Raw genomic sequence first — 14,972 nt, forward strand, 5'->3', positions numbered from 1 at the left:
ATTTTGCATTATCAAAGCTACAGTATTAACTGGTCAAATGTTATGCTGACACGTTTACTCTAGTAAGACGTGGGGCATCGACAACTTTGTTTCTTCTACGTTGCTGAGAAACATGCGAGAAAAAGATTTGATGAAGGCCATCAGCTTCCAGCTGAAGAAGAGCCAGTCACAATACGATTCCAAACAGAAGGGGCTGACAGTCAACCAAGCTCGAATAACTTACCTGGAAGAGCTGAGTGAACTCAAGTCTTATGGCGGGAAATCCTTTAGTGCAACCATGATGGTAAGGATTTCATATTTTACTATACGTGCCACTCATTTGTTCATTATTATTCGTATTATTTGCAGCCTTGTAACTTTGTGGTTATTGATATAAGACGTCCTGGCTAGCAAGGTGTCCAGTATTCTTTATTAAGTCATATTCTGGGATAGCCTCCAGCTCACAGGAGTCTTGAACCTAATTAGTGGTGTGTAACCTGAATATACACATTCAATTTGTATCTCCAAGTGTATAGTGAACAAGCCCTCTCCTCTCTTTCTTCAGCTCCAGGACAGAGAGTCCACGGTTACTCTGTTGGTGGGTGCTCGTTATGGAGTGAGTCAGGTGATCAACCATAAACTGAGCATCCTGTCCACCCTCACAGAGTTCAACAGCATCACACGCCTTGAGCTCGTTCCTGAGTCTGACAAGGTCAGCATGGTTAAAATATACCTGCAGGACATTATGGTAAGACCTGAAGACTTGACTCACACACATTGTGCTGAGCGATACGGGAACAATCTTCAAGATATAGGCCATTTTGTATCACGACAACAATATAGCACAATATATTTTCACTTTTCCTCAGCGACGACATTGTTAGATTAGTTTAGCGTTCAGCTTCGCTTCTCCATCTTTCCCTCTTTAAATTACTCCTCATAATCCTTTCGCATAAATGATATTTGTATGAAGTGTACATTTTTGCCGAAACTGAGGCTGTGATTACAGCCTTAAGAGCCAAAGCGTTACGTGTTTGACAGTAAGTAATAGCTCGTATACCCACTTGCAGGCAACTTCTTAGTTTCGGGCGTTGCTGTTTTATTCATCCTCCCCCTCCATCATGGGACCCGGGAGTGTGTGTGTGTGTGTGTGTGAATGTAAACGTAAAGTAGACATGTCACATAGTCGTACAAACATGTATATAACGACCATGTAAACATGAGTGTTGCAGCAACATACTGTACTTGCTTTTGCTGAACAATTATACATAAAACGATAATGGAGCATGCCGTTTTCCGTCGTTCGAACCTTCACATTTTACATGCCATAACGAAAATAAACTGAGGACCCAATGAATACAGACAGATGCATTTTGCAGGAGTACACAACAAATAAAAACCAAATATGTAGGGTTGATGCATGGACAAGAAATAACCCATTAGATTTTGGTGGCAATCCGAACATTTCAAATAGGTCCTGATATAGTCCATTATTTCACAGTTACTGTTCATGCCTCAGAATTATATTGGCACCACGACTCTGAACATCATCCTCAAGGCTAGGCCGAATGACAGCTACGTCTAAATACTCGCCTCAGATTTTCACTTTAAGGCATTCCTAAAACCTTTTGCCGATTACATTTTTAAAGTTAAATCATTCTTTCATTATTGTATTAATTATATTCAATGTGATTAATAATTCATGTCATGTTTTCTGGGCAGACAATGATTGCATTCAATGCACAATGACTTATCCGTGTACATTTTTTATTTTTTTGCCTTTTTTGACAGTGCACTATTCTTATACAGTCCTCTATCTTTGTCCCATGATTGCTGCTTTCTCTCATCCTCAGCCAATTACACTACTACTAGAGACTGTTGCAGCAAAGGACATGTCTTGTCTGATAGCAGGATACTGTCGAGTGTTTGTTGACCCCAATATCAACATATTTCCTTGGATGGACGTCCCAAAAAAGCACAGAGTTTCTGCCGAAGAAGGTGCACGGACGACTCATACGAACATATGAAATAGTCCCATTCGTTTCGGATGAATTTAACAGGAAGTATCAAGGAATGGATCCATTCATTTTGCATTTTGGTCCACAGGTTACGTGTCTCGTCGTGGTAGCGACTCCGACCATTCGTCCGACTTGGACATGGAACCGCTTGTCACCCATTCGTCTTCCAATGCCAAACGCCGCGAACGTATCAGATCAACATCAGACCCAAAGGCAAGGAAAAGATCAGAAGGGCATGCCAAGAGAAACAAGCATGACAGTGAATGTAGGAACAAGAAATCATCAGAGATGTGGCAAAAAGAAGTGAGAGATGCCGATACGGAAAAAAATCATTTGCCTGAGCGTGAAAATGAGGAAAAAATGCTCGAAAAGAAAGAAGCTCAAAACGTTGGGCAACCAGACAAGGATTATGTGCTGCAAGAAAATGAGACGCAGGAGTCTGAGATGGGGGCAGAGGACCAACGATCACTATCAGATTCATGTCATACAGACTCTCGTGCTGTTAGCAGCCCCTCCAGTGACTCTCTAGACCTCCTGGAGGAAGACGACTTGATTTCATGCTCCTCTTCCTCTATCCACACCATTGTTTCAACACAAAACCATGCTCAAATCTATTCAACCCTTGAACTTCACCCCTACACGCCCACACACTCCGAGGCCAACTTACTTGTTCCCCCACCTGCTCATTCCCATCCTCTTCTTCATCTACCATCTTACAGTGATGATGAAGGGGGCAACAAAAGGCCTGATGACAAAGTGGATCCTCATCACTTGGAAGCTGCCCCCACATCACTTCACCTTACCAATCAGTCCACCAGCTCCTACACTGAAGATGACACTATCTGTTTCGCTGAGCTCTCGCGCCTTGTGGACTTCCTCCCGAGCCCACCGGAGGCCAGTGACGATGAAGATGATAATGAAAAGGACTTGAGAAAAAGAAGAAATATGCTGATCGACAACAGGGAGGATACTTTAAGGAGATTGCGAGAAGTACCACAAGCAAGCACAAAGTGCAGTATTAGGGGACACCCACAGTCTCCTTCCTTGTCCTCGGCCTCCTCCCACTCAGACTTTGTGTTCACCTTCGACCAGAGAGACGCCAGCTGCTACTACAAACTCTGCTCCAACATTACCCCTGACAGTGCTCGTAGCCTTTCCCAGCCGGTGAATGATACTCAGAGAGGAGACGGAGAGAAGATGGAGGAAGTGTCGTGTCAAGCAGATGAACTGGAGTCAGCTCCCATCCTGCAACCGCCACCTGGTTTTGGAGACAGCAGCTCTGACGAGGAGTTCTTTGACGCCAGAGATGGCTTCGCGTCACCTGACGACCCAACATCAGGCGTGGAGCTAAAAGGTGATCTTCTTTCCATGTTGGGTTTCTGGGAGTGACTTTCTTAGATGTGTTCAAAATCACTTAATCATGTTTTAAATTCATTTGAGATGACGCGCATGGATTAAGCTTTTCACCTTTACAGGGTTTGCCTCCCTAGGAATTGCATTTGTTCTGTATAATGACAGGCATAAAGGCATAATTTACCATAAATTTGAAAATAGATTATATATTTATAACCTTTCAGATGTGACCTAAAATAGATTCAGATTGCTATCACTAAATTGTTAAAAAACAAAACAAAACAAGAGTTGATGTTTGAGATTTTCTGTTCAATTAAACTGTCCATACATTATCCTTAGCCGCTTACCTTCTAATTGGTGATTTCATTTCTTGATAAATATGAGTTTTATGATACTGATATTTCTAACCTGGAAGTAAAACACCTTGTTTGTCAAGGCCGTGCTGCTTACCATGTGGTTGCTTCGCCCACTTTATGACGTCGCTCATTGCCGGCTTGCCGGCCACGAAACATTACATTCTTCAATCATCTTGGCCGCTAATTATGTTACGAGGCTGGCGGGTAGTGGAGACTATTGCAACAGTGTGAATAATGGGGCCAAAAACAGGTATTTTAGTGAAACTAAAATGCAAAACAGCGTCAATATGCTGCTTTCACTCACAACCATTTCTCCTATCAAATCAATCCCAGTATCCATACCAAATCCATAAGTGACTTACTCATAATCTTTTTTTTTTGTAACTCTCCTTTAAAATCAATATGTACATAACAAGGTGCAACACCGCATGCTCCCCCCATACACACATGCACACGTTCATGATGGCAAGTAGGGCTAGGAAATAATACAAATGTATTGCTATATTGAAATATCAAGTGACACAAAATATCACAATACAACATTCAGTTTCCAATATATTGTGTATCAATTTTTAGACACTTTATTTTTGTAACATTTTGTTATAACATCGTATCCAATAAATATACAGGTTACGGCGTCCCTGGCTTACATTTTTTTGGAATACTAAGTTTTTTCATCCCCTCTTTACAGCATTTTTCTCGCTTTACGGCATCAACAACTGTCATGACCTGTGAGGTTGGCTGTGTTTATGTTGTTTTGCCCCCCTCCTCAGGCGTTTTTAAGAAATTGCTCTTAATTTCTGGTCAGGTCAAACTAACTGTGGTGCAATGCATCACTTAGATGCTGGTCTACTCTTGGTCGGCATTCTAATGTGAGTGCTTACAATATTGTATTTATTATGCATTTTAGAGCTTAATTCAACCTTTAATTGGTTAGCCATGGGTCCCAAGATTGCTAGTGATGTTAAAGAGAGAAGTAAGAAGATGATCACTATGGAAACAAAGCTGGAGATAATCAAGAAATACAAAGAAGGCTAAGCTAGGCTAGGCTAGGCTACCCTTGCTAGTGATTATGACCGTAAGTAGCTCAAGTCAACGTCACTCAAAAGTAAATACAATTTCATTTTTCCTTTATATATTTTTTATTTACGAAGTAATCTAATTGTATACATTTATATTAACTATAACACTTACTATACTATTTTGTTACCAATTTTTAATATGTATATACAATTTTTGATGTTTTTATCTGGGGTTTTATACTTATTAATTACCATAGGTTATCTACCGCCCACCATATGACGCTTTCGCCTTATGAGCCCAACCCCGGGAAGGGTTAATTTCAAATGGCGGGTGTCCACTGTATTAGAAAAATTCATTTCTTCTTGGTTTTCATCATCGTTTATTTTCCCGCCAAAGCAAGTAACGTTACAGTTCTGGCGTATATTGCAATATGTCACATGTAGGAGCATATCACGATAGCTTTCAAGCCGCAATACCAGCACTTATGTCAGGCTTCAAACAGCATTGTAGCACACATGTTAAATACTTTTGTATCGAAACTCAGACACCCTGCATTAAGAGCAGAACACAAATCAATAATCTGATTTTAGGTACCCAAATGTGTTTGCATGTCCATATATTCAGGTTCAAAAAGAAGTACCTCAAGGAGCTTAAATATGAGCATGTTTGGGTATTATGCCTGTTTAAATGGCATTTAAAAACCCAAATATTACCAATATTTGGGATTTGGGAAGTGTTATTTGTGGCGTATAACACAGCCAATGACTCCTTTGCTATAGTGTTTGCTTACTGGTAATTATTTTTTATTGTTGTTGACTGTAATCATTGATTTATTCTTCAAAAAAGATTTTTTTACAGTTTGCAATCAAACCAATTGGATATTAATTCTTAAACTTTTCACTTAATATAAATACATAAGTTGTGGCAAAGTATCATGGGATTTGAGAATATTGCATCCATGTAAAAACAGCAGAAACCCACATATTAAAAAAAAAAAATTAAAAAAAAATTCTGACGGTTGTGTCATTGGCAAGAAAGTGAGTGACAAGTGGTGGCCTATGGCTGCAACTGGCCCCCATTTAGTCCTGCCCCCAAGTCAAAGTTTACAATTGACCTCTTGTTAAAACACAAGTAGATTTAAAATGCATACCTCAGTTGAAGTTTGATCAGTCCTAATTCAAAGACATATTTACAAAGGTTTGTCTTTTTTTTTCTTACAGATAATTGCACTGAGATCAAAGTGGATAATGTAAGATCACTTAACCTTAGTGACATCAGAGTCTCTTTGGTAGATGAAAAGATGGTAGCTGGAAAGTCACAAAAAGACCGACAGCAGGACAAGGAAGGAGGTGACAAAAAAGCTCTGTTTGAGCTGAGAAGAAAATCCCGTAAACGTCGTTCCTTCATGGAAACAGATTATACCTCCAGGGTATCATATCCAGAACCCCACCTACTCATGCAGGACCAGGTCCACTCTATGCTCAGTGACAACTTTGTGGCCAAACCAAGTTCTGATCCTGAACCTTTAGAACAAACGGATAATCCAATTCCCACTGTCTTCTCTTTGTCTTACTCTGAAGGGGAACCAGCAGAGCTTGAGTCAAAACCCATCCCCTCTCATATTGGAACCAAGGAGCAAACACGAGACCCTGTGGTTTCAGAAACCAGGAACAGGAAACAAGAAATGGAGATGGAACCTGATGCAATGGAATCCAAATCTGTCACAGATCACATTAAGATAGTCACTCCTTCCATCACTGTTGTGCGATGTCGAGTAGCTCCAGATGTCAAGGAGAGTGCTGATAATAGAGGTGAAAGACCAGAGAAAGGAACAGACCAGGAGGGTGTGGAAAACGAAGACCATAATGTGACAGGAGATGAACTATCCACTTCAGATACATTCTTGTCAAAGGTTACTGGTGACCAAGATGATTCAAAAGGGCCGATTAACTGTAGAGAAGGTGAGCTTAAAGATATCACTTTGACTTCATGGCTGATAGAATTGAACAAGGGTGTCAACCAAGTTGGCCCTGTTCAAAATTCACATTCAGCAGATGACATTCTACAGGAGGACTCACCACTTTCATCATATTGCCCCCCACCTCCTCCACCCTCATCCCCTCTGCCCCCAATGCCACTTGGTCACAAATCTCAAAGTGACAGCTTACATAGAGAATTCATAGAAACCTTCGAGAAGAAACAAAATGAGGTCAACGATACACCGTCAAATGTAGAAATTATGAGAAATGAAGATGAACCTACTGATATGATTACAATGACAATGACTGCAAGTGATGAGGTGACCGACAGCATGAATTCTGATGTTTTTGACGATGACGATGATGATGATGACATGATAAATAACTTTGTTAGGAAAGCTGTTGACAGACATGATTTGGCAACTTGCAGCACGGCTGCTAATTCACCTACAAGCAGGGATCAATTCGAGATGAGTATCGAATGTCTCAAAAATTCAACCGCGGTAGCAGATTCACAAAGTAATACTCTTTCTGAAAACACCCACACTACAAACTCCACCAGAGAAAACCCTGGATTTGCAACAAGTGTCATAAGTCCTCCATATAAATCAGGGTCTGCAGTGAAAACTGAAGTTTCAAATGCTTTATGCTTGGCTGAAACTATACATACACCGAGAGAGGACTACTCTACCCCAGGTGCTGATTCAAGCGCACTTCAAGCTAACACTGCCTTGGCACATGATCATGCCAAAGAGCCTATTCGGCCTACTCACTTTATTTTCCAGTCCTGCTCCCCCAGCTTTATGGGTCGTTTGTCTGCTTCCACACTGAGAGGAAAGATTCAAAAGTTGCCTCTTTATCTGTCCCGTTCCCAAGAGAACCTTAACCAAGTTGGGTGGGAGAATGAAGCCCAAAGTCCTATAATGGACAGTAAGGCCAACACTCAAAACCTGCACATCGTAGAAAATATTCCTAATGTCACAGATGTCACAGAGATGATGACAGAGGTAGTGGAGTCAGATGATTCAGACACAACAGTTACAGGATCAGAGGTAGAGTGTGAGTTCTTTGTTGAAACAGACTCAGCCAAGACCTCTAGTTTTGTATCAGAAGCTAAGGGAGCACTACCGAATATCTTAGTTGACCATGACACTAAACCACATCATAAAAATATGTGTCTACCTGAATCTATTAAGAATACCTTAGGGCCAATAACAGTGCCCCCAGTTTCCACATTGAATAGCCTCCCAAGGGATACTTTAGGTTTTACAGTGGACACTCCTGGTCCTATAACAGTACCTCCAGAATCAAAGATAAACCACACAACACCCATTGAAAGCATTCCAGTTTATAAAGTTCGTACTCAGTCACCGTGCAGCCCTCCACCGATTGTGGTGACTACACAAAATTTAAATGGGCCAGGTCTACATTCGTCACAAATCGCACCAAGGACCAGCAGTGACAGGCCTTTGATGGGTCTTTGTAGGCCAGCAGAACAGACAATGGACTCATCAAATCCACTTTCTTCAGGCTGTGGGGTGTTTACTTTCTGGGAGGAACCATCCCAAGTATCATCAGAAGTAGGGACCTCTCTAAACTTAAAACCTGAGATCGGGTGCACTTCTGTGCTGACATCCAGATGTGAGTCAGTAGTCGAAGGATTAAATATGGATGCTTGCGGTTGTCCAGCAGTCTACACCAACTGCTTCAGCAGAGAGGGTAGCTTCGATGAGGACTTGACCGTCTATGAGTTCTCGTGCCAGGGCAGTGGTGAACCGCAAAGTTCAAGATTACCCCTTCCACTCATGACTGATCCTCCAACATCATCCCTTCTTACGCATTTTCCTACACACGCTCCCTCCTATCGACACGTTCTAACCTTCTCGCCGACGTTTGAGCTCAGTCCCCTTCTCTCGCCACTATCTGACGCCGAGTATCTCCATACACAAACCCAAAAGGACACCATTAATCGCCTTAGGAAACAACGTTATCCAGACCCGCCTATTGGGTTCCAAGTTCTACGGGAAGATGTAGATCAGCTTCTTTCTGTCCTGGAACATAGCAGCGTTGACCGCTCTGCCGTTGGTGGAGGAGGATGCCATCCAAGGGAAACGTGTGCTTCCCACTTCACGGAGAACAAGCAAGTGCTCCAAACTGAAGCAAGGCGGTTAACAGCATGCTGTCAAAAGGTGGTCGCCATTGACCAGACTCCAGAGAAAATGCTCAACTACCTGGCTGATGGTTTCCGGACTTTAGTGGAGTTGGCGGGCGTATGCATCTGTTTTTCCAGTTGTGACAGGTGTAAGCGAAGGAACGCGGAAGCAGTTGCCGGTCTGCAAGATGTGGCACGCTCTTTCAGGGACTTCTGCTTGGCAGCAGAGCGAGCCGGCAGAAAGCATAGCTGCCATGACCTGAGCATCAAGCTGCTAGCCAAACAGTGCACCGCACTCACTGCGTCCGTCTTCTGCCTCACTCAAATCTTCCGTACTCTTACTGCACTGTGAGACACTAACAACTCCTGGTGCAAAATCTCAGTCGGCATGTTTATGGGTGGAATGGTGATCTGCATGTGTTAACTGACTGTATGATGTGCACAAACCCAACAGTCTGCCAGTAACCCACCTGCAATATGCCTAAGCAAATCTGTATGCATTACAGTCTAGATTTGTACTTGAATGTTTGCTGTATTACGTCTTATTTACCTGATGAAGTGTTTTATTGAGTAAGCAAGGAATGTAAAGTATAAGAAAATATTTGTAACTGTTTACATAGCTTTTCTCTCAGGAGTGTCGGCGTATGGCAATATTAGGCCGTTTCCTGTTGCTGCACTGATGTCCAAAAGAGAAAGCAAAAATGCAGTATGACAAATGCTGTGTTTCATGCATTGCAAAATTTAAATATTATACATTAATGAATGTTTTTAGGTTGCTATCGTATTTTGTCCTATGTTCTACTTTTATACCTTAGGGCTATTTATTAAAAGTTGTGTGCTGCAACATATATACAGTATTTTCCATTTAAGATTTTCAGAAAGCAGTTCCTTGACTGTTAGCGTTTACACAACCAAAATCAGTGAGCTGTGATTCTGCGAAATTACACAGATCAAGCCTGAAGCTGTGTTTGCGGTTTCATAAAACATTTTGCGTCATGATGAATGCACGTGATGAATAACGATTGCTTTGATCATTTAGGTTAGGGTACACATTTCTTTAAATATCCTGTAATTTGAATGATTTTGAAAAGATGGATCTCATCAGTTCAATAGATTTTGCTTTTGCTACCTCCAGTTGAACACAATGTTCTTGACTGCATTGTCATTTTTGTCAGTTGGTAGCACTTTGTGGGGGAGGAGAAGCGACTATTTACTCATTTGGAGAACATTGTCATTGACACTAAGTGCATTTTTAGGGTCACTCTCCCAGTGTGCCAACCATGAAAGAAACATACTTAAATGAAAATGATCAAATTTGGAGCCTGAACAGAGCGCACAAACAGTGGACATTGGCTGGATGCTTTTTCAACATTTGTGTGCTTTTTGTGGTTTTCAAAGTGGGGACAGCAGGGGGTCCGTGAAACAATTTGGGATACAAAAAAAAGAATAAATTTGTGTTAATCTCATTTTGGTTTATATTTACCGGTGATTGTGAAAATATTCATGACTCTACAATAAAGTGATCAATTCTACCAGTTTAAAACATTTTTAAAAATGTAATAACTTTGAAATTTGTTTTGCCAGCAAAGCTAAAGCAGGGTTTTATTTTATTAAGCTGTTTTTTACTAAATGATTGTCAGTAACCTGTTTGGGGGAAATTGACCTGGTTTGCTATAAGAAGGCATTCAATTTCCTAATTTTGCTCTCTAAACTTCAGAATAGCTAAAAAGTACAAGAATACTTTTTGTGAAATTGCATCTGTTGGTGAATAAAAAGGGCTTAAATTATGTGTTTTGTTTTGTCTCCGCAAACATTTGCAATGGGGCTCCTTGGAAAATTTGCTTTCTTGACCCCAAAATGTTTGAGAAACCCCTCAGTAAACACCAGGTATTTGTTATTTATCACAAAATTGTATGCACTTTCAGTTGGAGCATGCCTGTTTCGCCGCAGACGCACTGGGAACACGATATTCAATTGTATTCAATGGCTCTTGTACATGAACACTCTATTTCTTTAGCTCCAATGGACAATAACAAAATCTGACTAGAACTGTTACTTTTATAGAAAAGTAAATGTTTTTATCACTCTCATATATGCTCTAAAAGCATGCAGTTAAGCCATACTATATGTTGATGTATCAGGGATTGTGTCTGAATGGCTGAATGATGACTTGTTTTCCTTGCTTTGTACTGCTCTATTATACCATTAAAACAATGGCTAGATGTATTTTTGAGAGGGAGGGCTGTTTGTGACTGATTCAATTCAAATCACGAAACATAGTTTCATTCAATATACCTTTGTAGCTGCATCACATTAAAACCAATGCAAACCTGAATACTGTGTGAAATGTTTGGGAGACATTGATGTGGTACATCTGTTTAAAAAAAAACTTGCATTGTTATAAGAGGTTACAGTCAACATTGTAAAGCCTATGGGAATCTAGAGCAATGGAATTAGGGTCCTGACTATAGTTGATATGACGGCAGGCGGCAATAGGAAATGTTTTATTGGATTTAAAGCGATTTAGAGGGAAGCCGCTGATTATCAGTGTCGAACAAGTTACTTCAAAACTGTAATGCATTATTTATTACGTATCACTGTCATTTCAAAGTAATTAGTTACATTACAATATTATTGTATTTGATTCTAAATGTAGCTCATTACGCTCATTACGCATTCAGCGGAAGATTGGCTTAAGCCTAAAAACAGTACAAATCATTTAATGTATTGTTTTGTATTACTCTCATTTGCAATGAGAACAATATTACTATGCGCGTGTAATATATTACATTACCGCTTGACCGTAAAAAGTAATGTATCACAGTAATGTCATTACTTCTGTAATGCATTACTCCCACCAGTGGTGATCACAAAAATGGTACAACATCAGTCATACTCATGTGTTTCTTCTTTCATCTAGCCACAACATGTAAATATATCTAGTGTTGTGTGAAATTGAGTAACCGAAAGCTCGATTGAAAATGGTAATCATTTTGCCCCTGATAAAGACTTGTCATTTTAAGACTATTTTGTTACAATATTTATGATGTCATCCTTTGTGCTTATTAGTAGTGATGTATTCCTTCTAAACTTTATGATAACACAATATGCAACGGTAGACACGTGACAAACTGGGTAGTTGGGTACCCAAGGCTTTGTTGAACACTGATGACATCCCTTTACATAAAAGGGCGACAGTGAATTTCCTTGAGTTTAGAGGCGATGTGATGATTTATGTTCATTTTCTAAACAATAGGGTAGAAGAGCTTATTGAAGAAGCAAAAGCAGGGGGATGAGCAAGAAAGGATTTGAAGGCAAGGAACGTGTAGTTATCTTACTGTGATATCGTTATGTCAGAGAAATTCTGGGATCAAGCACATTTTTATTTTCTAACATGACGATGTCAGGGAAATTCTAGGATCAAGCGCATTTTTATTTTCTAACATGATGGGGGGGGCTATGAAAACAGCATTGTGTATGGTGACAAAATCAGGGGATTTGAGTACCAAATATGATTTATGTTCATGTTTATACACGCATGGCTTTATCCATACAGCTGAGCACAAAATACGGTAATTCGTACCTGTATACGGCCAGGTTTTGAGGTGAAGTAAATGTCTTTGTTGAATGAGTATTTGTACTATATGGCTGAAAATGGTAAATGCTGTCAGATGTTGTTTAAACATGTCTGCTAATTTTAGTGTTAACAAAAATGTGAAAAAGTCCAATTCTCAAATTATCATTCTTTCTTATAAACGTGTTCATTTGTTTTCTTACAACACTGGCATATTGAACGTTCTCCAAATACAGTGGGCCCCCGTGTTATGAACTTAATCCGTTCAGCGGCTATGCTCGTAACTCAAATTGCTCGTATGACGGGCAATCCAAAACTATGTTAATTAGTGAATGCGTGCAACGCGTGCAAAAACCTTAGGTAAAAACATTACGACTTTATACACATATGAAAAATTTGTAACATAATCTACTATACAGTTAAATTCAATAACATAAATATACAAAGGAAGAATGACATTTACCTTTGGGGTGACGTGACTTGAGCTGGTGGTGGGTGGAGGCGGAGAGCAGCAGAGACCAACCCGCAGAATTTATTTTTTTTTTTTCTTAAACGAGAACTTTTCTTAAACGGGAACATATCACTGGCGATTTCCTTCTCTTTAATCCATAATAGAAGAAGCCTCTCCATTTTGTTGTTGACCGAGGTCAACTCCATACTCACTAGCAAGGTTAGCTATGTGTGCGCCTTCTTCGTATTTTTTTATTATCTCCTGCTTCGTTTCTATTGTCATCATCCTCTTACTTCTTCCTTTACCGCCACTTTTTAGAAGCCATGTCTAACAGATAAAGTTTGCAACGTCTTCACAACACACCGACCAGCTGTGCTATCAAGCTAAATGAAGGCGTTCGGCCAATAGCATATCGGCATTTCTGTGATTGACGTGACGCTGGCCAATAGCATATCCGCATCTCCGTGACCGAGACTGTGACTGTGACCTTATAAGACCAATAGCATATCGGCGTTTCCGTGACATGTGAGAATAGTTGTTTTTGTTGATGCAGCAAAGTGAAAAAAAATAGCCGGTCACACTGACCGGCATGTTGGATTGTTCGTAAGACAAAAGGTTTGTGTGTAAGAGGGGGACAAAAAACGCCACGGTCCACGTTCGTAAGATGAAAAATTCGTAAAACAGGGAGTTCGTAAACCGGGGGCCCACTGTATGTAGTTGTACGCCAGAAGTATGGTGGGGCAAAAGCTCCCCTTTGTTCACAATTCTCAAGGACATGAAAACATCTAAAAACAACATGCTAAACATGCAAAATATTTTTAGTAATCAAACTCCACCCCAAATAGAAATCAGGGTATGATCAATTCAGAGCTCAACTGTAATCTTGGGGTGTGATTTTCCTTACAGGACCAGCCATAAACCACTCTAAAAAGGTTGGTGATTTTCACACTGTGCATTTGTCTGCCAAAAATGGAATGGAATGCCACTCGCTTTCAACTGGCAAGCATAGAGAGGCGTCGCAACGACGAGCGAGAACGAAAGGAGAGAATTTTTAACGACAAGCTGAGAATCATCGGCGTCGACAAGAAAGGCCTTGACAAGCAGGTGGATGATAAGAAAAAATGGAACGACGCCGAAAGGCTGGAGCAAGACACCTTTGAGGCCCAATTCCTCCACGACAGCAAGCAGGCGTACCTTCTCCAACTCCGAGAACTAAAGGAGAAACACGCAAAGGTGAAGAGCAGTTTTCGAGAGCAATACGAGCACGCCATCGAGGAGAAGTTGAACCGAGACGATTCCGAAGAACCGGTGGAACACATGATGCCTCCCGGAATGGCGGGCGAGGACCCGGACAGCGACGATCGAATATGCAGGCAGAAAGAGCAACTGAGGGAGTGGCTGCTCCAGCAACAGACCCTGCAAGCCGTGGAGAAAGAACGAGAGAGGATGGAAAAGCTGGACGACGACAAATTCAGAGTACACATCGACAATGTGGCCATGGAACTGGAAAACGCTCAGGCGGATCGAAGGAGGAAAAACGCCGTGGAAATGAACCGCTTCAACCGGGCCATGGCTGAAGAGAGGAAACGGCACGAAAGGGAAATGGACGACGACCCCACGGAGGTACGGCCGACCCAGGTGGGGGTGCCCGGCTTCTTTCACAGCTACGACAGGAGGCCGCGTCCCGAGAGCGCCGAGCAAATGAAAAAGTTCTGGAACCTTCAAGTTGAGGAGAAAATGATGACAAAGCTAGAGGGGATCAGAGACAAGCAACAACACGCCCGTTGGTGCTCCAACGCGGCGCGCTCGGCTATGATCCTCCAGAGGCAGCAGGAGCGACTGAAGAAGGAGCTGCGGCGAGAGCTGGACCACAACAACATCACCACCGCCGAATACGACAGACGCGCCAGACCCGACATTAAAAGGGGACGCGTCGATGAAGGTTTCTTCGCTCAATTCAACACCTGCAGCCGCTGAAACCCTCATGCCTAAAACAGCTGGACAGATCCCATAGTGGCCATAGTTCCAGTCAGAAAAGTCGGAAGCACATTCAAATGACAATAAAATTAAAACTTCAAAATGCACAA

At 41.3% G+C, this 14,972-nt stretch overlaps 2 protein-coding genes across 4 annotated transcripts in view; both read left to right on the forward strand.

The window, feature by feature from the left end:
* Nucleotides 1-11,093, forward strand: part of frmpd1a (FERM and PDZ domain containing 1a) — a 32,103-nt gene extending 21,010 nt beyond the window's left edge. The window contains exons 13-17 of the mRNA XM_088419523.1: nt 64-283; nt 545-727; nt 1,833-1,977; nt 2,086-3,351; nt 5,950-11,093. Coding sequence (XP_088275649.1) covers nt 64-283; nt 545-727; nt 1,833-1,977; nt 2,086-3,351; nt 5,950-9,212 — 5,077 coding nt within the window. The 3' untranslated portion in view covers nt 9,213-11,093. The remainder of the gene's footprint in view (nt 1-63; nt 284-544; nt 728-1,832; nt 1,978-2,085; nt 3,352-5,949) is intronic.
* Nucleotides 11,094-12,051: 958 nt separating this feature from the next.
* LOC148420825 (RIB43A-like with coiled-coils protein 2) lies at nt 12,052-14,972 on the forward strand. Of its 3 annotated transcripts, none has more exons than XM_088419979.1 (2): nt 12,052-12,174; nt 13,792-14,972. In XM_088419979.1, exon 2 carries the CDS (start codon nt 13,855-13,857, stop codon nt 14,860-14,862), a length of 1,008 nt encoding a protein of 335 aa, XP_088276105.1. In that variant the 5' UTR covers nt 12,052-12,174; nt 13,792-13,854; the 3' UTR covers nt 14,863-14,972. The 3 variants fall into 3 exon arrangements, with proteins under 3 accessions (XP_088276105.1, XP_088276106.1, XP_088276108.1); XM_088419980.1 differs by lacking the exon at nt 12,052-12,174 and adding an exon at nt 12,185-12,465; XM_088419982.1 differs by lacking the exon at nt 12,052-12,174 and adding an exon at nt 12,185-12,432.

Source organism: Hippichthys cyanospilos, chromosome 7, assembly GCF_059441005.1.
Source record: "Hippichthys cyanospilos isolate Australia breed blue-spotted pipefish chromosome 7, RoL_Hcya_1.0, whole genome shotgun sequence".
NCBI classification, from domain to species: domain Eukaryota; kingdom Metazoa; phylum Chordata; class Actinopteri; order Syngnathiformes; family Syngnathidae; genus Hippichthys; species Hippichthys cyanospilos.

Excerpts from the sequence above, each read along its gene's own strand:
- LOC148420825 (XM_088419979.1), top strand. The coding sequence starts at position 13,855 with ATGGAATGGAATGCCACTCGCTTTCAACTGGCAAGCATAGAGAGGCGT.